Source organism: Bubalus bubalis, chromosome 11, assembly GCF_019923935.1.
Source record: "Bubalus bubalis isolate 160015118507 breed Murrah chromosome 11, NDDB_SH_1, whole genome shotgun sequence".
In the NCBI taxonomy this organism is placed as follows: domain Eukaryota; kingdom Metazoa; phylum Chordata; class Mammalia; order Artiodactyla; family Bovidae; genus Bubalus; species Bubalus bubalis.
Genome location: NC_059167.1, coordinates 56756317 through 56779731, shown reverse-complemented (window position 1 = coordinate 56779731; position 23415 = coordinate 56756317). Strand labels below are relative to the sequence as shown.

At 45.7% G+C, this 23415-nt stretch overlaps 1 protein-coding gene across 1 annotated transcript in view; it reads right to left on the bottom strand.

Annotated features, from left to right (window-relative positions):
- USP3 (ubiquitin specific peptidase 3) overlaps window positions 1-9332 on the bottom strand; it is a 107949-nt gene extending 98617 nt beyond the window's left edge. Inside the window, exon 1 of the mRNA XM_006044923.3 lies at window positions 7311-9332. Within this exon, the coding sequence (XP_006044985.1) occupies window positions 7311-7401 (91 nt within the window). The 5' untranslated portion in view covers window positions 7402-9332. The remainder of the gene's footprint in view (window positions 1-7310) is intronic.
- Between the last annotated feature and the right edge of the window lie 14083 nt (window positions 9333-23415).

Below are 23415 nucleotides of genomic sequence, written 5' to 3'. Positions count from 1 at the left end.
TACAAACTTCACTTTTCAATGCACAGGTTTTGTTTCAACAAAAGTTTTCAAAATTTGAAGTTGCCTTCTTAAGCTTACCTGTATATTATATATCTGTAAAAACCAAACATATACCTGTTTTTCAGTATATCTTAAGAAGTGCGCGGGGGGGTAGGGGGGAATCTTGTTTTAAGCATTGCAGCCTAAAGACTATAAGTAACTTCTATAAGAAATATGATTGGAAAATCTTAAAATATAACGAAATGGAATCAACAAAAGTTACTGCCTAAAAGCAAAGATTCAAATAACCCCTGAGCTACCAGCAGCAAAAGCAAAATTCTCTATCTTAAGAATTATCTCCCTCCCCCACCCCATAACAAACAACCTCCAAGAAGAATCTCCTCCAGCAGAAACAAAATGAACAAATGGGAGGGGGCCACGTTTATAAAATGACAAAGAGCTCACTGCATTTTATCCTTATCCACAGCTATGGTGAGAAGGCTGGTTCATGATATCTGAACTAAAGTAAAGCCCATTTCAGCCTATAAAAAAATTCAATCTGAACCAAAATTTAGACATTCAAAAACAGTGTTCTTCTAACTGTATTAACAACCTTGTACCACCTTGCTGGCATTTTAATCAATAAACAGAGGGAGGAAGAGCTCATTAAATATAGAAATTTAAAATAAATTATTTCCAAAATGTAGAATTTAAAATACACCTTCACATCAAAAATCTTCAGAGGAATTACTTCAAGTATGTCTCCGAACACTTATAATCCTTTAAATTATCAAGCAGTAAGTGACTAGATGACAAAATAAAGACCGTGCTTTTAAAAAGGCAAGCCAAAAGTATGGTTTGAATGGTATTTAAATTTAAGCTCTGGGCTATCTCTGATATCCCCAAGCATCTTGAGCAACTCTGTTAATCTTTGTCTCCATTTCACAATCTATGAAACAGGAAAAACTACAAGGATGGGTAGTTAATTAAATTAGTCAGGATTAAATGTTGGCCAACTGCTTTGAAGTTCCTTTATGTTGTTCTCAGTTCTCCTCCTACTCAGTAAAACTAGTAGATGAGAAAACATCTGGAATTACTATATACACTAACATCTGCAGACTCACAGCAGTTAAAAGATGACCTCTGTTTACAGGTTTCTAAGCCAAAGATCATTCAACAACCCAGAAAGATTTCAAGATACAATTGCAATAACCAATTTTTAGGTAAATTTCCTTTCGTTGTGAAAGATACCTTCTCCCTACATTCTCAAAACAGACTATTAGAAATCATAGGGCATCTTGAGAAGTCTTGGGGCGAAACAATTCTAGGTAAGATGAACAAGCTGTTGCTGCTGCTAATGGTATTCTCGGCATTCTAAGCTGTCAATCAAGGTAAGCTTCATCACAAATAAACCCTCCAAAAAGTACCAGCCCCTGCTGAGAATCTAAGTACCTCCTTCTAAGCCATCTGTCCAGGAAAGCTCTACTAAAACACCTAGAATGCAGTGGCTCTTGTGTTTAAAAGCTATGAATAAACATAAAACACTAAAATACATTAACAATATATAGTTCCCACTTCAAACACTGATAAGCTACTATCCAAGTCCACTTGGATGCTTAGGTTGAACACAAAACCCATGGTCTGGACACAATCAAAGGACACTACTATTTTCTTTCAAAGAAGGAAAATATCTAATATAGCTCAAGAAGTGGGAAAAAACTGCAAAAGAAAAAACAACACAGGTTAGGGGAAATGAAATTACTCCCTGATGGAAGAGGGACTCAATTAAATTTTAAAACAGGAATTTAAATTACTCAATGAGCTACAAACTAAGTTACTCACTGTTCTGCTCACTGAGTGACAAACACTAGAAAAACATAAACATTTTTAAGTTAAGTTTAAAGGATTCAAAATTAATCTATCATATTCCAGTAAAGAAGGAAATCGCTTAAATTTCAAAGTGGAAAAAGTAGGATGTTATAAGAGCCTAAGGCTAATGCTATAAAAGCAAAGAATGATGAGAATGAGCTATTTTGAGAATAAATGAATAACAAGAAACTGAAACAAACAGTTCAAATTCACCCCTCAACCCCATCCTTTCTTCTGCTTTTAGGCCATGAAGGATGTTCTTTGTATATTACTAAGAATACTATTCAGAGAATAACTTCGGATCCATGTGTCAAAACTTCTTCACAACAGCAAAATGTTAGGCCCAGTCCCTAGACTGCAGCCTCTTCAAACGAACACATGGAGCACATTCTAAATCCCAGCTTCTTCACATCTACTACCAATTATTCAGAGACTTTGGAAATAAGCTTAGGCTGCTTTAAAGTTCTAGGGGCTGGGATTCCAGGTGGGATACTGCCAGAAAAACTAGAAAGACAACTGCGTTTGACTTAAGCTTACAAATCTTATCGAAAAAGTTAAAATTCTTCAGAAAAGGGTATGAAATTTAAATATTAATCTTCAAAAGTATCACGGGCCCACTGATTTTTAACTGTCCCATCCACATTTACTACTAAAATGTCATACCTGCCTACCTATAAACACAGAATGTCAAAAGACTACAAATTCATCATGGTAACAAGACTGCAGATGGTTAGTTCCTCACAATCCAGTCAAACTTTACTTTATAGACTAAAAGCCAGGAGCGGTGACTGGTGAAAGCATTCTGGGGAGAAGCTCACTTACTATGCTTTCCATTTATTTTAAACACCAAGTTTAAGGCCAATCCAGCCACCATCAAAAGGAAGAAAGTTCCTTCATTCATTAAGCAAATATTTACTGAGTGTCTTATTAGATGCTAGGCACTTAATTTCATACAGGGTTACTACTAGAGAGCAGTAATGCATTTGACCTTACAATGAACAAATGACTGATCCTATCTAGAAAATTTAGTCTACTGGGCATATAAGAGGTTTCTTTAGATGTAGGTTGTGAAAGAAATCTGGTACAAAATAACCCATCACCCCATCAAGGTGATATCTCATTTTTAGCTCAAGCTTTATCACAAATGACAAGTTTATTACCACTGAGATGCAATCAATAATCAGAACTCTATCCAACTAAATGTATCTTCAAAAAAGGATTAATCTCCAATAACCATCCCAAATTGCAAAATATTTATTTAGTCTACACTTACTTTTCTTAGGTAATGTGAGGGCAAGTGTGTACTAGAAACTATAAGAGGATTTCTCAAGTCTTTAAAGAATCAATCAGGGAAAATTTTTTCATGCCTATGCTATTAAAATATCTACAATTTAACTGGCTATTTAGCCCAAACCCTTAAAGTCTTTGGCTCACCTTAGTTATGAAAACAGTTGTGTTTAGAGCATCTTTTTTAACCAATCTGGGTTTTCTCTCCAGTATTTTGCCACTGGCTCAACCCTTTTACCCCCACACACATATACAAATGAAGTATACTTTCAGAAGTCTCCAGCTTCTGAAAATGACATCTGGTATGTGCACTTAACAAAAACCTTGAAAGAATGACTTCGTTTTTACTTAAAACGTTTTCATTTAAAAATGAGAACGAATTTAGCAAAATTAGACATAAATCAACTTTTACCTTATTAGATTACTATTTTCAACACTTACCTTAAGCCACAACATGGATTTAACTTCTAACCAGTTAGCTTCCTGTCTCTCCTCAACTAGACTGGACTGCAACTTTTTTGAGAGCAAGGGATTGACTACTGGACTCCATCGTCCCAGCTTATAATTATAAATTCTGTGAATCTCCACTCAGACATAAATGCTGCTAGTTTTAAGACCTTAAGGAATTCTTTAACATTTGAAAACTATTTTGATAAGAGCAGCTGTCCTTAACTGTTACTATTGTTGTATACAAGTGGGTTCTCAGAGTGTGATCCTGAGCCCCTGAGGGTTTCCAAAACCCGTCAGGGGTACAGGAGGTCAAACTATTTTCATAAATAATACTGATGTTACTTTTATTCTCTACCCTTATTCTCTCACAAGCATGCAGTGGAGTTTTCCAGAGGCTACCCAATGTGTGATATCTCAAGAGACCAAAGGCAAAGGCAGATGTAAAAATCCAGCTGTCTTCTATTAAGCCAAATAACAAAGACAGTTACAAAAATTAAAATGCCAATCTTCTCAACAAATTTTCGTTTTGAAAATTTATGTAAATTACTATTTGTTAACAGGTAATGGATTTATTATTATTAATTGTAAAGGATTTAATAAATATATATTATTTATATATATAAATATAATTTTCAGTACAACAAATATCAATAGCTATAAGCCATACAAACAAAGGCTCTTTGGGTTCTCAATAATTTTAAGAGGGTAAAAGAGGCCTGAAAACAAAAAGTTTGAGAACTGCTGTGGTACACAATTACATAACATATACAATAATATGTACCAAGGGCTTTCCACAGATAAGAAGCTCAAGTTAATTCCGAAGTATAATTACTTCTTACACCCCCTAATCTTGTTGAGTAATAGATCTTGCAAAACATAATTCAGCATAAAGCCAGTCTGTCCCAGTCCCTATTTAAGGGGCTTTAGATACTTAAGTATTCAGAGTCCTTTTCATAAAGATGTTCTGACCTATAAAACCACCTATTACTTGAATAGTGTTTGGAGTCTCTCAAAGTTTGCACAAAAATTACCTTGTGCACCCTAACAACAACCTGTGAAGTAAATGTGAAGTATTACCCATTGTTTTACAAATGATACCATAAGACTTAGGCTCAAAGGAAACAGAACTACTTTCCAAGGATGTATTGCTACCTAGAAGAGCCTAGGATGTTGGTCTTTTGCAATATGCTTGGCTGCCTTGAGGCTGTTTCACTGTGATGTAACTGCAAGCTCCCAAAGAAAACAGGGCAAGGACATGACTTTTATTGCCCCAGTGCCAAAACAGGGATTTCCCCTCCCTGAAAAGAATGCAATCAGACTCCGCACTCGGTCACCGCGTTATTCCACACACTGGCTACTCTTTTGGTGCCCTACCAAAAAAAAAAAAAAAAAAGGAAAGAAGACATTTGAGAGTGTTGGAGAATAAATACCAGAATACATAACCCTCCAAGATGATGAATTAGCCAAAGACTCATAGTTAATAATCGTTTAATCACTGAAACAACAGGCAGGCAAGAACAAGATCAAGCTCAATATAAAAATATGAGATTATATCAATGAATGGATGCCAATAGGTTAGTGGGAGGCCCGCATGAAATGGGTTCAATTCACAGAACTTGAGCAGAAGGAAAAAACCCACATAAAGTTGTGAAACTAGCTTTATTGGCTCTACAAATGAAAGCACATGACTAAAATCACCCTCCCAAAGCAATGTCAGAGACAAACTTTGTTGCAAGATGCAAAGATGCCATCCTAGCCCTTGGACAGAAATAACCCCTCCCTTAGAGCTAGCTATACTAGTTTGTTCTTTGTATCAGCACAAGCCTCTAAGTTATGTTCCATTTTAACTTAAGTTCCTCAAGAGATGGTCGATCTTCTGCACCTCTTTCCCACAGTCAAGTGGACGCCCTGACTGACAAAGGCAAGGCTGACTCACAACAGGAAATCTGTCACTTGCATAAACTCTTTTCCTTTTTCTAGATGCATGTGCCCAGTGAGGCCATTTTAAAATTTGATGTGAGTTTACCTAGAAAAAGCCATAAGGGAGCTGTCTGCTTTGTATCCCTGTAGAAAGTAATCCACAGAGAAAGTAATTTCATCACTCCTCATGAGGTATGCTTTTTCTACTGTTTACTTTGGTCATTTCTTCCCCCAAATCTCTTCGGGGAAAAAAACAGACAGACACAACTTACCACAATCGCAGCATCACAGCTACAATTAGAGCTAATGCAACATCAACTAATTTGTAAAGCAATTTGACACACCTTATTTGTTGTTTCATACTCAACATTCACTGTGGAAGAAACATTAGTAGGTAAGTTTTCTGCACCCTCATAAAAGAACTGCAATGCTGCACTGCAAAATCAATTAACCGGTTATAATCTTTACGGGCTTCGTGCAGAAAAAGACAATCTGACTTTACAAAGGCAAGCAAAGCATCAAACCTCTCAGAGCTCAAGGAAGCCAGTTATCTCGACTCCTTATACCAGGGTACATTTTTCTTTGTGGCTGTTGCCTGTGATTTTCTCCAAGGACATAATAATCACCATTTAAGAAGTAACCTGTCAAAAGTGTTAAGGCATTCTCTAAACTATCTTCCTAGCTCCGGCCCATAATGAGAAACGTCACACAGTTAAACAGTACCACTGCTCTTTTCTTTTATTTCTTCAAATGAACTTAAGATTTTTGAAATGCACAATTTACATTCTACACTCCAACCCAAGCTGCCACCGATTATCTCAAAGCTAATAAACAAAGACCCTATCGGCTGCACCAGGGCCCTACCAGGAAGTAATCAAAGCAGTGTGGCCGGTGCGATCCTAAGTCGTTAGAGCAGACAATAAGAGGGCACTGGGGCTTCCAAGAGGCCCGGCAGAAGGAGTTAAGATGCTTAAGCAATGCAAAAGCATTACATAAACCTAATAACTGTCCTCCAGCACATGGACTCGGAAATCCCAAAGCAGTTTCAACCCACCAAGAAGACCTGAAAGACAGCGCTAGCCGCCCCTCCAAAGCAGCTGCTCCATCAGCCTTCTGAGCTTTTTTAGCCCGCAGCCTGTTTTCAAACTTCCCCCTCCCGTGCTGATGAAAGCCTCTGACCTCGGCCTCCCGAGTTCTGAGCACCTCTCGGGGTCGCGGCTCCCGCCCACCGGGCGTGGATCGGGTCGCTGGGGCATAGGGGGAAGCGAAAGGAAGCGGGGCCAGAGCAGGTAGCGAAGGGCCCCAGCGCGCCCAGCAGCCCAAACAAAGCTGTCCCCAAGAGCGGCGCTTTTCCTGTCCGGTCGAGGAGAGCACACAACTAGGGCCCGGCCACACGTGCGGCCGCCTTGTGGGGGCCGGTCACCCACTCCCGCAGCCCCCCGACCGGGCGACACGGGCCACCACAGCCCCCCGGCATTGCCGGGCGGCGCGGGGGCGCGAGCCGCAGGCCAGGGTCCCGGCTCGCCGCCGTCCCCACGCGCTCGTGGCCCCCGCGGGCTCGCGTCCCTCGCGGGCCTCTCCTTCGCCGACCGGACCGTCGGGCCACGGGAAACAAAGGAGCCGCCGCCGCCGCTCCGCCCGCCGCCGCTCCGCACGCCTCACCGAGTACCCTTCCCCAGCCACCGGGCCCGGCTTGCCCGCACCGCTTCCCGAGTCCGCGCGTCCGCCGCCCGCGGCCCCTAGACGGCAGGCCCGGCGGAGCCGGGGCCTCGGGTGCGTTGCAGGCCGCCTGGGGCCGCACTCACCGCTGCAGCACCAGGACGACGGGGAGCCGTTGGGGAACTTGGCTGAGTCCGGAGCGATGCAGACGCTGGAGCTCAGGTGCGGACACTCCATGGCCACCAGAAGAGCTGCGAGGACTGAGGCTCCGGGACCCGGCGAGGCGGGGGCGGAGGAACTCCGAAGACTCCGTCTGGGGTCGCTCCTAGCCCGGCGCTCGGCCGACGGCGGCTGCGTCCCGAGCCCTTGCGTCAAAGAAAGCAAAAGCTTCCGGGAGCCGGGTTTTCTCTCCCGCCGGCTCCAGATGTCCGGCTCCAGAAAACGTGGTGCTCCGGGATCCGGGTCCTGCCGCCACCCCTAGGTTGGGGGCTTCCGTCTTCCCAAGCCGGCCCGGCCCCGCCCCTGGGCAGGCCCCGCCTCCAGGCCCGGCCCCGCCCCCGTCTTCCCCAGCTGGGTGGGGTCCGCGCGCTCACAGGCGGGTGGCCCAGAGTCAGACTGCGCTCGGAAGTGACTTTCCCAACTCCGCTGCCCCGAGCAGCCGCGACTTTCCCCGGCCCCGAGAAGGGTGGGGCGCCAAGCCGGGGCACACCGGGCCGGTCCGCTGCTTTTTCCCCGCCCTGGGCGAGCGCTCGCAGTCAGAAAACACTGATCCAGCGTAATGAGATGGTCTGACTACACCGGGGTAGAAAATCTGGTCACGAAAGAAAGTGTGAAGAAGAAAATAAAAACCACACGGGCAGACAGAGAGCCCCCACTTTACACACTGTGGCTCAGACTCAGAGAGGTTAAAGGCCTGGCCCCTGGTGGCCCAGCGGGCTGCATGGGTCCCAGAGCAGTACTGGTTTAGTGGTCTACTCCCTGCGGCAGGTACCATACTGACCGGGTTCTAGTTCTGGACTAGGTTCTAGACATGTGGCCTTAGCCAGCCACTTAGGTGCGAGATGGCGGGGGCGATCGTGAACCGGGGTTCAAACCCTGTCACTATGAATCACTATTGGCATTACCTCGAGCATAGGATCAGGACATTCAGATCTCAACGTCCAGTTTAAGTTTAAGCGAGATAGCTGTAACCTAGGTTTGCTGAGCGGGCGGTCCCGGTGATGAGGTGATAAAAAGGGAAGGGATCTAACGTTTGTTAAACACCCACTGCTGTCTCCTAGCCAGGTACTTAACACACAATACCTCATTTCAACCGCGCACCACCCCGCCAGGGGCTGTTACCATCCTCCCTTTTTACCGCAGGGGAAACCGAGCCTTTAATTAGTTAATCCGCGCCGGGATTGGATCCCGCCTCTCTGACCTCTCAGTCCAAAAAAGAGCATAGGGCAAGCCTCAAGAGGCCGCTAGGGCAAGCGCTACACCCAAGCGAGCCTGCGACCTCTCCGGGAAACGGCCTTGAGGGCGTCCCGGGCTGTTAGAAAATGCCTCAAAGTTGGGGCTCCTTGTAAAACCCGGCGAAGGAGCAACAGGCCAGGAGGCGGGGAGGGGGGAGGTTGATGTGGCAATCCTGCGGGCTGGGAGAGAGGAGGAAGGAGGGTCAGGAAATGATTAACCGGGCCGGGCCGGGAAGAGGTTAGAGCGGGGCACCTCCCCGTACTCAGTCCTGGAGCAGTCGAGGGATGCCCTCAGTCACCTCTCACGCCTCGCCATCCCCCGCACCACCCGCCGCCGCTCTCTTCTGCCGCGCGCTCCTCTGCCTAGGTGTACACTCACCTGCAGCATCTCTGCGGACACTTCCCCTCTCCTCCCCCACCGCATATCCCTCTAGTATTTCCGACTCCTCAGTCAACCCTCTTTGGTTGCTTCCCAAGTTTTACTTGACTGCTTTAGAGCAAGCCATTTGGAGGTTTTATGACAGTGACAGAGTTGTGGAAATTGCAGCTGCTCAAATCCTACTTCAGTTGCCTACTTGATGACCAACTTTAGCAAGTATTTCTAGTCCTCCCAAGCCTTTTTTTTCCCATCTGTAAAACTGGGAAGGTAATATTTATCTCACAAAAAGGATGTGAGAAGTCATGAGAATTGCCACCCTCATAGTAGGTAGTCAATAATTTACAGTTTTCCGATGCTGCAAATAATACTTGAATAAAAGTGGCTAAACCAACAACGAAATTAAAAGTTTTTACATTAAAAATGTTTTTAAAAGATAGCTTTAAAAAAATGGCAGCAGGTGAGAGAATAATTCCTAAGAAGAGGGAGGATAAACAATAAATGTGACCTCAGCTCAGGCTGTCCCAACCCTCTCCTCCTATCAACCGATTCTTATCCAAGGACTAGTTGGATCAAGCTCTATTTCCCTCTGGACACCTACCCCCATTTATCATTCATGCCCCCTCATTTAACCCTGAAACATGCCCTGAACTCATGCTGGTCTGCCCTCTAGCACGTAATGTTTCCTTTTTCACCCTCATGAAGACTCAGTTTCCTTGTCATCTAGATCTCAGCTTAAACATCACTTCCTCAAGGGGGCCTTTCCTGACCCTGCTCCACATCCTGGTTCCCTCCAGGTGTGCGATGCCCTTGTCTGCCCCCATATTCCTCCTTTTAAAACACTCTTCAGGCGTGTATTTATTTAATGTCTGTCTTCCCCTTGAAGGTCCATAAGGGTAGCAAACAAGTCCATCTGGTTTCCTGCTGTACTCCTAGGAGTAGAACATGGAGGGTATCCAGTAAGTGAGAGTTAGATCATGAAGGAGTGATCGATTAGCAATGTCTACCATGGGCAGATGGTTAGGAAGTGGCCCAGTATATGCCAAGTAATTGTCCTGCTTAACCTCTCTTAATCTCTAAATTTCCCTTCAGCTTTGAATTTATGATTTTAACGGTATCAAGAATGTGAATATACCTTGTAAGGTGCAAACTGGGTGTGTGGGGGGGGGGGGAGGTGGCTGAGGGGAAAGGAAAAGTTTTATTAGTCATGTCTCTTTAACTAGAATAGAAACCTCTCCAAGCAGGGGTCCTAACTTAATCATCCCTGACTGCTATGGATCACAGAGGGATAACTATGACTATCAGGCAGTTCAGAAAAGCTGGGCAAAATCAGAAGGCCCTCCTGGGATGTTTGCTTGGTTTACCTAAAACTTTATTGTGTCTCTGAAAGTTTTCATACTGTTAAAAAAAAATTTTTTTTTTTAATCCTCGTGGTGAGTAAATGTGTCAAAAGGGGGAAGACCACGGGGCATACTGGGGAATCTGCCTTTTTAGTCCCTCCTTTCTTCAGCTGCGTTTATTGCAATGTTCGCTTTTTGATTCTTGGCCTGCATCCCTCTGGCGCTGGGGAACTCTGACTTACAGGAGGGTGAGCCCGGTGGTGCTGAGCCAGCCTCCATCACCGGTGCCCAGAACACGAAGCCTCCCGGAATCCCCGCGGAGGGGTGGGAGGACGCGGGGGAGGGGTTAGGAATAGGAGAAGAGGACAGCTCTTGCTCGCAGAGGCGGGCGAGTTTTAGAAGTCTGCATTTTTCAGAGGAGAGGAATGAAAAATTTCAACCGTATTATCAAATGTCTTTCTTTTAGAGGGGATATCTATATAAAGGTGGGTGGGGAGAAGGGGCTGAGCCTGGAGCGGGAAGGGGGCAGCTGGGGAGGGGGATATACGTTGCCGAGGGAACCACGATCAGGACCCTTCTCAAGGTTGTCAAGACCATCCTCATCTAACTTTTAGACTCCAGGCTTCTGGCAGAATCGGTGGTCCCGAAGCAAGGATAACAAGCTGACTGGGCCCTGGGGAAGATGTCTTATTGAAAACACCGAGAGACCTAGGTTAATGATTTACCTTAGAGATTTTCCTAGGAGCAAAATCTCCTTAGACAACTCAGGAGGAGGCTTGGCGGGTATTCGGAAGGAGGGGAAGAGGGTGAGGAGCAGAAGCTCAGGGACACTTCTAACAGCTTGTTTAATTTTCCAAGAGGCACTTATCTGATACTTCCTTGCTTGTTTACTTGTTTATCTATTGTCAGTCTCCTCCAGGAGAAGGGAGACCTTGCTAGTCCTGTTCAATGCCTGATTTCCAGCTCCTGGAATTCAGCCTGGTGCATGGCAGGCAGGTCCTTCGTAACTATTTGTTGAATGATTACATCAATGATGAGGCTGGGTGTGGGCTTCAGCCAGCTAGCCATCACTGGCTGTCATTCTCTCAGTCCTTTTCATTTACCCCTTTCTATTATCTCCCTGCCCCAGATTCTTCAGTGACTCCCCATGTGTGGCAAGATAAAACTGGAAACTCACTGCCATCACACTCACTCATCCCTTCTTTTTTGTTAAAGCTTAAAAAAAAAAAAAAAAAAAAAACTATTCCAGCAACATCTAAAATATTGTTGTTGAGTCACTAAGTCAGGTCCAACTCTTTGCGACCCCATGGACTGTAGCTCTCCAGGCTCCTCTGTCTGTGGGATTTCCCAGGCAAGAATACTGGAGTGGGTTGCCATTTTCTTCTCCAGGGGATCGCCCCCTCTCCCCTTGCCCGACACAGGGATCTTCCCTGAGTCTCTTGCATCGGCAGGCAGATTCTTCCCCACTGGGCCACCAGGGAAGCCCCAGTATCTAAAATAGCTCCCTCATTATAGAAAATGTGCTTTTCTCCCCCGCTTTCCCTTCTGCTTGGCCAGCTGACTCCTCTCCCATGAAGCATACAGCCTCCTCAGAGAAGCCCTCCATCATTCACTCAAGACTAAGCCTTCCCTTCACACCATCACTCATTCCATTCCTGCAGCCTGCGCATGGTGCTGGGTTTTTCTGTTTATGTTTCAGTCTCCTTTGGGAGCAGATGCTTTTCTTTTCAATTGTGGATCCTAGGCAACGAGTTCAGCAACTGAAGATATAAGAAAAAGATTATTGATTAAATGTTGGAAGTGCCCCTTTCAAGAGTGATTATATCAATCATTTTGTGTAATATTCCCCTAGGGATTCACTGAAAGGACTTCAACTCATTTCTGGTCCTAAGTAGGTGCCAGATACTCTATCAGGTGATTTTCATTTCTTCTTAAATCCCTACAGCAAATATCTCAGATACACGTATAATCCTTTCCTTTTTACTAATGAAAGACCTAAAGCTCAAAGAAGGTTTAAATAATTGCACTGCTGCTGCTAAGTCACTTCAGTCGTGTCCGACTCTGTGCGACCCCATAGATAGCAGCCCACCAGGCTCCCCTGTCCCTGGGATCCTCCAGGCAAGAACACTGGAGTGGGTTGCCGTTTCCTTCTCCAATGCATGAAAGTGAAAAGTGAAAGTGAAGTCGCTCAGTCGTGTCCGACTCTTAGCGACCCCATGGACTGCAGCCTACTAGGCTCCGTACACACAATAAGTAATTGCTCTTTCATCAAAAGTGATTTTCACCCCTCACACACATGATCAGATAAATAATTTTGCAGTATTTTCTGGGGGTAGCTGAAGTTCCTAACAATGAAGAAGATTCTTAGGAACCACAGGACACAGAAAAGCCTTCTGAGTAACTAAAGAATTTATGTTCAGCACCATTATCATAATCATTGTATAATCAACATCTAAATTTGTATTCCTTTTAACGCTTTTCCTCTTTGTCATTGAAATGTGAACTTCAAGGCAGTTTTATGAAGGCGATGAGGTTTTTTTGTTTAAAGACCCACTTTGCAGCTAGAGCACTGACCAACTATGCAAAACCAAATGGCTCCAGCACCAAAGAGCTCGAATAAATGAAGGAATCACTTTTCTCTCTGGGCCCCAGTCTCCCATTTGTAAAATCAGGGAGTTGAACCCCCTGGGCCTTGATGATCCCCAAGGGCCACTGTAGAGTGGACATCCATTGATCCTGTGATAGCTCGTGGCCACCAAGTGCCATTGGCAGAAGACCGTCCTTATATCCTTCGGCAGTGACTGCTAACTGTTGACCCTAAATCTTTTTTTTTTTTTTTTTAAGATTGGCTCCTTTTTAAATTAACTATTTATTTATTTAGCTGTGCCGTGTCTTCATTGCGCGCATGGGCCTTCTCTAGTTGTGGTGAGAGGGGCTACTCTCTACTTGCTGTCTGTGAGCTTCTCATTGCGGTAGCTTCTTCTCTTGGTCAGAGCACAGGTTCTAGAGCACATGGTCTTCAGTAGTTGCAGCTCTCAGGCTCTAGAGCGCAAGCTCAGTAGTTGTTGTGCACGGACTTAGTTGCCCCAGGGCATGTGGAAACCTCCTGGATCAGGAATCAAACCTGTGTCCACTGCAATGGCGAGTGGCTTCTTAGCCGCTGGCCCACCAGGGAAGTTCCCCAAATCTGTTTTCTTTTCCTCCTAGGTTCAGAAAAGACATTTCTCAGCTTCCTTTATAGCTGGGTGTAGTCATTTTTATTCAATAGACTGAGCAGAAATCACTGGCTGGCATTGTGGACAGCTGCCCATGACAAAAATACTTCAGTGTAGAGTTTTGCTTATCAACACGTGGAGGAACTATATTAGGTAGGGTCCAGGAAGAAATGTTGGGTCTTCTAGGCTTCAGAAGAAAGTAAGTCTGCTCTTCTTTTCTGTTTCTCTTCAACCATTTGTTCATTTATTCAACACATATTGTCTGTACTCCTGCCACATGCCAGGCACTAACAGTACAAAGACTTAGAGCTCCAAGCTATGTGGGGGCCTCCTCTGTTGACATCTCTTTGCCACTATCAAGATGGAAAGTATAATATCACTCCTTTCCCCTTGCTTCTTCATTGACTGACTGGACATCAGATCCTCTGAATTTTAAAGTGCTGTCTAGACATGGAGTCTTAAGCCTTAAAACTGTGAAAATGACTTTACACTTAAAGGGCCTGGCTTGGTGCTTGGTATACAGTAGACCCTCAATGAATGTCCATTTCCTTGAGACCTTGTCTAGTAGGAGGGTTGATGTGGGTGATGGAGGATGGTAGCCTGAAATCACTGATAGTTAGCCCAGAAGGGTAGATTTTTATCCTTTTTAAAGGAACCCAGGACAGATTATTCATTCAATAAATATCACTGATGCTCAAGACTCACAGAATATAAAACTGAAACAACACAATGTCTCATTCTCAAAGGGACAAGGAAAGGAGCAAAAGAAACAGACAAGCAAAGAGGTAATTGCAACCCAGCATGATAAGTGCTATGACGGGAAGTACAGGATGTTGCCTAGCCACAAACAAGGGGCAACCCACCCAGGCGGGTGGGTGGGGGTGGGGGAAGCATCACGCAAGACTTCCTGGAGGAAGTAACATATGACCTGAGCCGTGAATGATACACGGACGTTAACCAGGTAGGGTGGGGGAGGGGGGCATAGCATCCGAGGCAGAGGGAACTGTACCCTGCAAAGGTTCAGAGACTCAGCAAGAGTCTGAGACTGCCAGTCTGGCTGGAGAGTCGTGTGCAAGGAGGTAAAAAGCTGGGAGGTGAGGTCAGCAAGGAAGACAGACGTAAAGGGCTACTGACTCTCTGTAGCAGAGAACTGCCATGATAGAGAAATCTGGGTCCCCAGGATTCAGGAATCTGTCAGGGGTTGCATTCTGCCAGGTCTTGGGAGAGGGTATAAGGGTGCCGAGATGCAGTGATAAGACAGAGGCAAGAAAGGAACCGCTAACAGTCTGTAAGATGTTCACCTACATTAGTTATCTGAGAAACGCAAATAAAATCCACAGCGCACACCTACGTAGAGCCAAATAGGAGAGATTAGAATGCAGGTGCGACTCCCCCCCACTGTAATCATGACTGGACCCCGGACACTGTGTCCTCTGGGAGCCTACAAACCCCTGGGAGGGAGAGGCTCATATGCTTTAAGAAGTAGGATTTGGGTGGAGAAAAGAATCCTAGACTTAGAGAACCTCTACCTCTGCCTAATCTAATCTGAACCTTATCTAAGCTGACAATTCAGCTATCTGGAAAGTGAAGTCGTGGGTCCCACTCTTTACGACCCCATGGACTGTAGCCTACCAAGCTCCTCACTCCATGGGATTCTCCAGGCAAGAGTACTGGAGTGGGTTGCCATTTCCTTCTCCAGGGGATCTTCCCGACCCAGGGATCAAACCCAGGTCTCCCGCATTCCAGGCAGATGCCTTAACCTCTGAGCCACCAGGGAAGCCCTGAACCTTATCTAATCTGACAATTCAGCTATCTGGAGTATCCAGCTAACTAGAAAATGACATTCTCACATATCCAGATCGTCTGATTTTATAGCCCCAGACCCTCCCATGAGGTGCCTGATGCACTGGAAAGAAGTGGGGCTTTGGTCTGCTCAGGCTGGGGTCCTGCTTCCACCACTGGCCTGCTGTGTGACCTTGGCCTGCACCCTGACCTCTCTGGAGCCTCCATCTATGAAATGGGAACAATAATACCTGCTCGCAAAATGGTGATTTTCCTGCTCTGTCTCCCTTAGCCAAATACTTAAAAAAAAAAAAAAAATTCATTCATTTATTTATTTATCTGGCTGTGCCATGTTTTAGTTGCAGCACATGGGATTTTCAATCTTCGTTGTGGCAGGCGGGATCTTTAGCTGCGGCACGTGGGATCTAGTTCCCTGACCAGGGATTGAACCCATGCCCCCTGCATCAAGAGCACAGAGTCTTAGCCACTGGACCACCAGGGAAATCCCTCCCTTAGCCAAATACTTAATGTTTGGAAACAGAGAGCAGGGGTCCATGTATCATGGTCAGAACCATTTTCTGAGGTCACCAATACCCATAATTTATGCATTTATGCAATCACACCAATGGTTATAAGCATATTTTATAATTCTGTCATCTAGAAAGCTCTGCTGTGGTTGACCCACTTATAAAATTGGCAGCAACAGGAGAAAAAAACAGATATTTCACCTTTTTTTCATCCAAAGAACAATGATGGAAAAGTAAGGAAAGGGCCTTAGAGCCCTTTCAGCCTTTCTCAGTTCCCTGTGTAGCGGCTGGTGCTTTCAGGCTGGAAATGGAGATCAGAAGTAACAAGGCTTCGTGGAAAACTACCCTAAGAGCCCTTAGGGCAGATGATTAGAGAACAGGAAGGGCCAGAAGTTTCACAGAGGAGGAGACTGGTCCTAGAGAGGTGATGCACTTGTCCAGCAACACAGAGTCCTCTGTGCGACTCCGGACACCAGAGTGCTCTTTGCTTGCCAGAGTCTGTGCAAAGCAAAGTTGAAAAAGAGATTTTTCACGCATCTTATTTGACTTTTCCTGTGTGCGTAGGATGCGCGAGCTGATTCCAATGAAGAAAGAGATGACTACAGAGGCAGGCTTGGGCTTCACAGGTGGTACTAGCAGTAAAGAACCTGCCTGTCAATGAAGGAGACACAAGAGACGCAGGTTCGATCCCTGGGTCGGGAAGATCTCCTGAGGAGGGCATGGCAACCCACTCCAGTATTCTTCCCTGGAGAATCCCATGGACTGAGGAGCTTGGTGGGCTACAGCCTATGGGGTCGCACAGAGTCAGACACAACTGAAGTGACTTAACATGCACACACGCACAGAGGCAGACTTGTGCCTCCCCCACACCTCCCAAACTTGTCCTAGGTGCTCACCTTGTACATGCATCGCCAGTTCTGCCTGTGGTTGTCCATAATGGGTATTTTTACTGTTGACATCCTAGTATTAACTTGGTTATAGTCATTTACCTCTTTTTCTTATCACTGAATCAAAAAACCAATTATGGTGAGTTGAATGCCCAGGCAGTCGGGTTCTCAGTTTCATTGAGGTTTTACAGCACTTCAAAGACAACTTCATCTGTACTTCCTTAAACAAGACTTTCAAAGTCAGAAAAGAGCCTGAATCTGTAACAGGCAGGGGGCACTTACTGTGCCTTGGCTGAGATGCAAAGACTTCTTTCTCCTGTCTCAGAGTACATTTCCTTTCCATTTCCCCTGCCCAGGCCCATCACCCCCTCTCATCCTAGGACCCTCAGTGTTTCCTACTGGTCCACACCTCCCCAGCATCCAGCCAGAAAAACACAAAATCAGGACACTCCCTTCTCTGAACCCTAGCCACAGGCCTTGAAGGGGCCTCACCCTCAGCCTGTGCTAAGACTTGGAGCTTCCATGGCTGGAACCCTGCTGAGTGGCCAGCCTGCAGTGGGTCTTGGCCAAAGAAGGGAGGAACCACACAAAGGCCACATCCCCACCTCCCACTGCCAGATCTCAACTGCAAACTTGCATCACCGCTTCCTGCCTATGCCCTACTGGAAGCTGTTGGCAGCTGCCCACTGCTCCCAGGAGCAAGCCTAGAGCCTTCCGTGGCCTCAAGGCTCTTGACCCACCTGCCAGCCTTGTTTCTCTCCACAACCCCACACAGGCCTGACTGCTGAGCAGATCCTTAGTGCTCTTACCCTGGCTTCTTGCACATGCTCTCCTCTGCCTCTTTCACCCCAGCCTGTGAAAGTCCTCCCACCTCCCGAGGCACAACACAAAGCCCATCTTTAGAAAACTGTGTAAGTGAAAGGGTTAGCTGACTCTGCAACCCCATGGACTGTAGCCAGCCAGGCTCCTTTGTCTATGGAATTTGCCAGGTAAGAACACTGGAGTGGGTAGCCCTTCCCTTCCCCAGGGGATCTTCCCGACACAGGGATGGAACCTGGGTCTCCTGTCCTGCAAGCAGATTCTTTACCATCTGAGCCACCAGGGAAGCCCATCTTTAGAAAAATTCTGCAGAATTCTCTGGCAGTCCAGTGGTTAGAACTCTGAGCCTTCACTGCTGAGGGCCCAGGTTTGATTCCTCATCGGGGAACTAAGATCCCACAAATTGTGCAGTGCAGCCAAAAGGAAAAAGATGCATACACCCATATAGGTTAAGCAAATGTGGCAAGCTACTAACATTTAAAAAAGAGAAAAATTCTGCCCAGCACCCATCTCTTTCATATTTTCTCTCTCTCTCCCTCCTTCTCCTCTTCCCCTCTTCTTTCCTCCCCTCTCTCTCCCTCTCTGTCTCACACACAGCATAGATTGATCTCCCTTTTTCATCTGTGTTCCTGTGGGACTCTGCTTGTCCTTAGAGACAGCACTTATTTCAGTCTGCTTTGGAATAGAATCCCTCATGTTTATACCACCTCCCAGTAAGAAACTGTCTGCCTAGAATGCAAGAGCTACCCACCCTCATTCAACTGGATATTTATCAAAGTACTGGCCCCAGTGTTTTACATTTAGTAGGTTCTCAAGAAATGTTGTGTTCTTGAAGACAGTGACCTGATGGACAGAGCCTTGGCTTTGGCAATGGATGGAGCTGAGTCTGCGTGTCCCTCCACCTGTTAATAACTGTGTGAGGATTTCCCTGGCTGTCCAGTGGTTAAGATTCTGTGTTCCACTGCAGGGGCTACAGGTTTGATCCCTGGTCAGGTAACTAAGATCCCACATGCCGTGTGGTGCAGCCAAAAATCAGTTAAAAACAACAACAACAACAACACAACTCTGTGATCTTAGACGAGCAATACAGTCTCTCTGAACCTCGTAGGTCCAAAAGCTGTAAAATGGGGGTTTTAACAGTGCCTGTCCCACAGAGTGGTAAAGAAAGGTTGAGATAATGTGGGTGGAACATGTAACTCTTGCCATTCATAAAGTAGGTTCCTAATAAACACAGGTCACCAACTTCACCTGATACATGCTTTTGAAGCTCTTAGTTTTGCCTTGGACCCCCTAGAATGGATATCTGGGGAGAAGGCTGCTAGAATATTCCCACTGGAAGACAAAAGTGATCTCCTTACAACCTGGGCCTCCTTGCAAGGGGATCAGAGGGGATGGCAAAGACTGAAAGGGTTCTGAGGAGTGGGGGCAGGGTTGGCAAAAGCTGGCAGTCCTAGGCACCCTAGGAGATGGGCCACACCCTTCCCAACTAATCTAGTCAGTCACTTTCCAGGAAATTAGCTCCTCCAATCTCATTTAGCATCTACCAGAGAACTTCCCCCAAAGCCACGGCCAGACTTTAACGGGAACCTGAGTAATCGGAGATAGGAGAGGCAGCTAGGAGCACGAAGAAAGGGAATTTCCAAAGGAACCTGACCAGTATGTGTCTGGCAGCAAGGGTGGGGGAACAGAGGCTCAAATGGCCGGACTCTAGAGGACCAGGGAGCCCTGCCTGTCGTGGAGACTTGCATACTTGCCAAACAGCCTCCCGATCGCACCTTGGTTTCCAGGAGCAGCCATCCTGGAAAAGATGAAGGGGCCAGGGTTCAGTGTGGGGCAGAGAGGGGTGTGGTGGGAGCAGAGCAGGGTCCTCTGTGTGGTGGCACCCGTGGTTCTCAGTACACATTATTAAAAGGGGCCTTTGATACAGTTTAGTCTCCTGAGACTGGGTGGGACCATCAGTTCTTCGCAGGAACTGAGTTCCCTGAATAAACTGATCTGCTACTTCCTTCTGTGCACCAGCAACCTGTTCAAAATCGAGTTCCCTGTGATGGGGCAGTGTTGTGTGACTAGGGGTGGGGGTGACCTAGATTCCAGCGTTGCCATGTGGCAACCTTTCCCTTGGAGATGGGGTCCTGGACTAGGGCCTCGGCACTTGAATGAACTTCTGGAAATCATGTAGGCCAATCATCCTATTACCTGTGAGGAAACTGGCACCTGGAGAGGACAAACCAGTTCACAATGTATACGCTATCAAATCACCACCAGGGACACTTTAACTACCTTACATTTTTGTTAATTACACCTTAAGAAATCTGAAAAATAAATTAAAATTAACAAAAAAAGAAGCTAAGCCAGAAAGATAACAAGGTCTCCCCCTCCCCAGTCTGGGGTTTCTATCTCGTTTCTCTATGATAGCCCCATAAAGACATTTTGGTGTGGTGTGGTGTGACGCAGGCATCACCACATGGTTGAAAATGATAAATCTGGATTTTTTAATATAAATCTGGATTTGACTGCAACATGTGAATCTTATGTATTCTAATCTTAAATTAGAGCCCCAACCTACTCCTTGCCTGGCTTCTTAACTTTCTTATTCTCATGGGGAACTTGCGTAAATAGTTTCTAGATTCACACTCTGAGGGACTCTTGGGGTGGAGATGGGAAAGGTCCATGGCAAGATAGTTAGGTCTTGATCAGCCCACTCTTTTGAGTGCTGGGTGGCAGGCAGGCAGGCATTCTCTCCTCCCTTCCTTAAAAGATCTCCATCCTATTTCAGTCCAAATTAGGTTTGTAGGCAAGGAGACACTCTTGGGAGGTAATACACGGCCCCTCTTGTGGGGAAAGGAACAGACTGAGTGAAAAATGGACAGTAACTCTTGTGAATTCAAGAAAAGCACAAGTAAATGAAGCCTAAAGGGGGATGTCAAAAGGATTGATGAAACCACAAGGGGAAACACAGTCACTCATTCAAGAACTCTTTCACTGATCACTTAATTAAATCAGGTATAGTTCTATGCACTGGGCAAATCAAATCAAGAAGGATGCAGAGACCCATGCACGTGACCCAGAAGAGGGTCACTCAAACTCAAAGTCACGGACAGTTCCTCAGTTAAATGGAAAGTGAGGTTAGAGGAGGACCATGAAAGGAATGAGATCTTTAAAAGTTGGCCAGAGGTTTCAAGAGACAACATCCACGCAGGTAACATTTTTTAAAAAACTGAAAGAAAGGAGACAGAGAGAGGATGCAATTTGAGAACTACTTTGGGACTCTAAGGACTAAACCAGTGTCTGCACTGCATGCTGGGATAATTCATTCACGCATCAAGGACTTGCTGAACACTTCCTAGTTCTCTTACCACGCCAGGCTCTTCACTGTTCCTTGCCTCCACTGGACACATCCCCCACTCTACCTCTAATACATCAATGTCCTCTTCTTTTGAGGGCTTCCCCCCAGTGAAGGGCATCTTTTAGCAGATATTTAAACAAACTGAAGAAGCTGTCATAGGAGAAGAACACTGTCCTAGTAAGGACCAGTCTAATTAATCTTTGTACCCCAGTGCTGGGCTCATAGTAGGTACTTGGGAAATGTTTGATGAATGAATGAATATCACTGCTAGGCACTGAGGAAGCCCACTTTTTTGAATCAGAAATATTAGCCTGGGGAGTTCCCTGGTGGTCCAGTGGTTAGGACTCCACTCTTTCACTGCCAAGGGAAAGAAATATTAGCTTGGTTATAACTCAGTAAAAAGTGCGTTTTAAAAATGTTTTTAAAATCTACTGAAAAACACAAAAAGTGGTTGAATGATGGAATTATGGGAGACTTTCTTTTCTCTATTTCTCCCATTTTGTATATGGCAGAAACATTTTTTTATAATGAAAAAAACTTTGAGCTCATCTCCACCCTGCTCCCTCCCCCTACAAATCTGTGAGAATTACAACTTATTACCTAATTTAAAAAAATGTTTTTGTGCCATATAAATTATGAAGGCTCTGAAAACATGACCTGAATTTTATAATGCAACCAAATAAAATTTATCACATTATTCTGATGTGTTTGCTGATAGGCATGATCATTTATAGCCAGACATAAACAACAGCTCCCATAAAACATTTTGATTACCATTACTTGAAAAGGCCAAACTGGGCTTTCTGTCAGAGTGCCAGGGAAGAGGAGGCAGAAACCAGGCCAGGGGGATGTGACTCTCTTGTCCTCAATGGGGACCTCACTTTTCTGCAGAGACTGTCAGGGCCTCTGGCTGGCAGATGTGCAGGCCTCCAAGTGTTGGCAGCAGAGCATGGCAGTAACTGGGGCCGCTCAGGCTTCACAAAGGAGCTTTTCACATTGGCAGGAGTGGTGCTACCACCCCAAACTCTCCTTTTCCTCCCAGGGTCAGCATTCCAGATGTGAGAAAGCCCATAAGGATAATGCCTAAAATGTCATCAATAAAAATTTATTTGGGCAGCAGAACTAGTGCCTTTAGAGGGCTAGAGGGGGGACACGTTTATTCACATACAGGTATTTATTGAGAACCTACTATGTACTAAGCATAAGCAAGGTCCTATACATATATGAGGGCTTCCCTTGTAGCTCAGCTGGTAAAGAATCTGCCTGCAATGCAGGAAACCCGCGGTTCAATTCCTGGGTTGGGAAGATTCCCCTGGAGAAGGGATAGGCTACCCACTTTAGTATTCATAGGCTTCCCTGGTGGTTCAGACAGTAAGGAATCTGCCTGCAATGAGGGAGACCTGGATTCAATCCCTGGGTTGGGAAGATCCTTGGAGGAGGGCATGGCAACTCACTCCAGTGTTCTTGCCTGGAGAATCCCCATGGACAGAGGTGCCTGGTGGGCTACAATCCATGGGGTCGCAAAGTGGGACATGACTGATCAACTACAGCAGCAGCAGCATACATACATGATGGGGCTTCCCTAGTGACTACGTGGTAAAGAATCTGCCTGCCAATGTAGGAGGCACTGGGTTTGATCCCTGGGTCAGGAAGATCTCCTGGAGGAGGAAATGGCAACCTACTCTGGTATTCTCGCCTGGGAAATACCATGGACAGAGGAGCCTGGAGGGCTGCAATTCATGGGGTTGCAAAGGAGTTGGACACAACTTAGCCACTAAACAACAACAACATACATACATGATATCATTTCTCCCTTCCTTCATCGTTTCTTTCTTCATGTTATTATCCTCATCATACAGGTAATGACACAGGCTCAGAAAAGTTAAGTAACTGGGCTTAGGTTACATAGTTAAGCCTTGGGAACTGAGGGGAGTGCGGAGAAGACAAAAGCAGCAAGAAGGGATCCGAACTCAGCTCTATGAGACTTGGAAAGCCATGCTACCCACACTTCACAACATAACAGAGACTTGGTGTTTCAAGTCTGTATGATTATCAGCAAGCACTCTGGGTCTCAGTTTGCTTGCTTAAAAATAAAGGGCGTGAGAAGTATGTTTTCCAAGTGTCCTTCAAGCACTGAGCTCTTTGTCACAGTGTTCCCTCTCCAACCATTGTGAAAGCTCTGCGGGATGAACGCTCCCTGGTCACCAGCACAGAGCAATACCAGGGACACAGGTCTCTGGGGATTGCCCCCTAGAGGACGTTGGTGGTGTTGCGGGAGCCACCGCTCCCACTGAGAGTACAATCACAGGGTCCAAGTCAACTTTAATTACTGCTTTACCTTTTTAAAAAATGGATTTAGAAAACATTCTCACAGCCCTTCCCACGCTCACCAGGGCAATGCTGCTGGAACATTTAATGATGGGGAGCATTTGTAGACTGAAGACCTACTGGTTCTATGAGTCATATTTTTAAAATTAGATTCTATTGGGTTGTCCAAAAAGATCA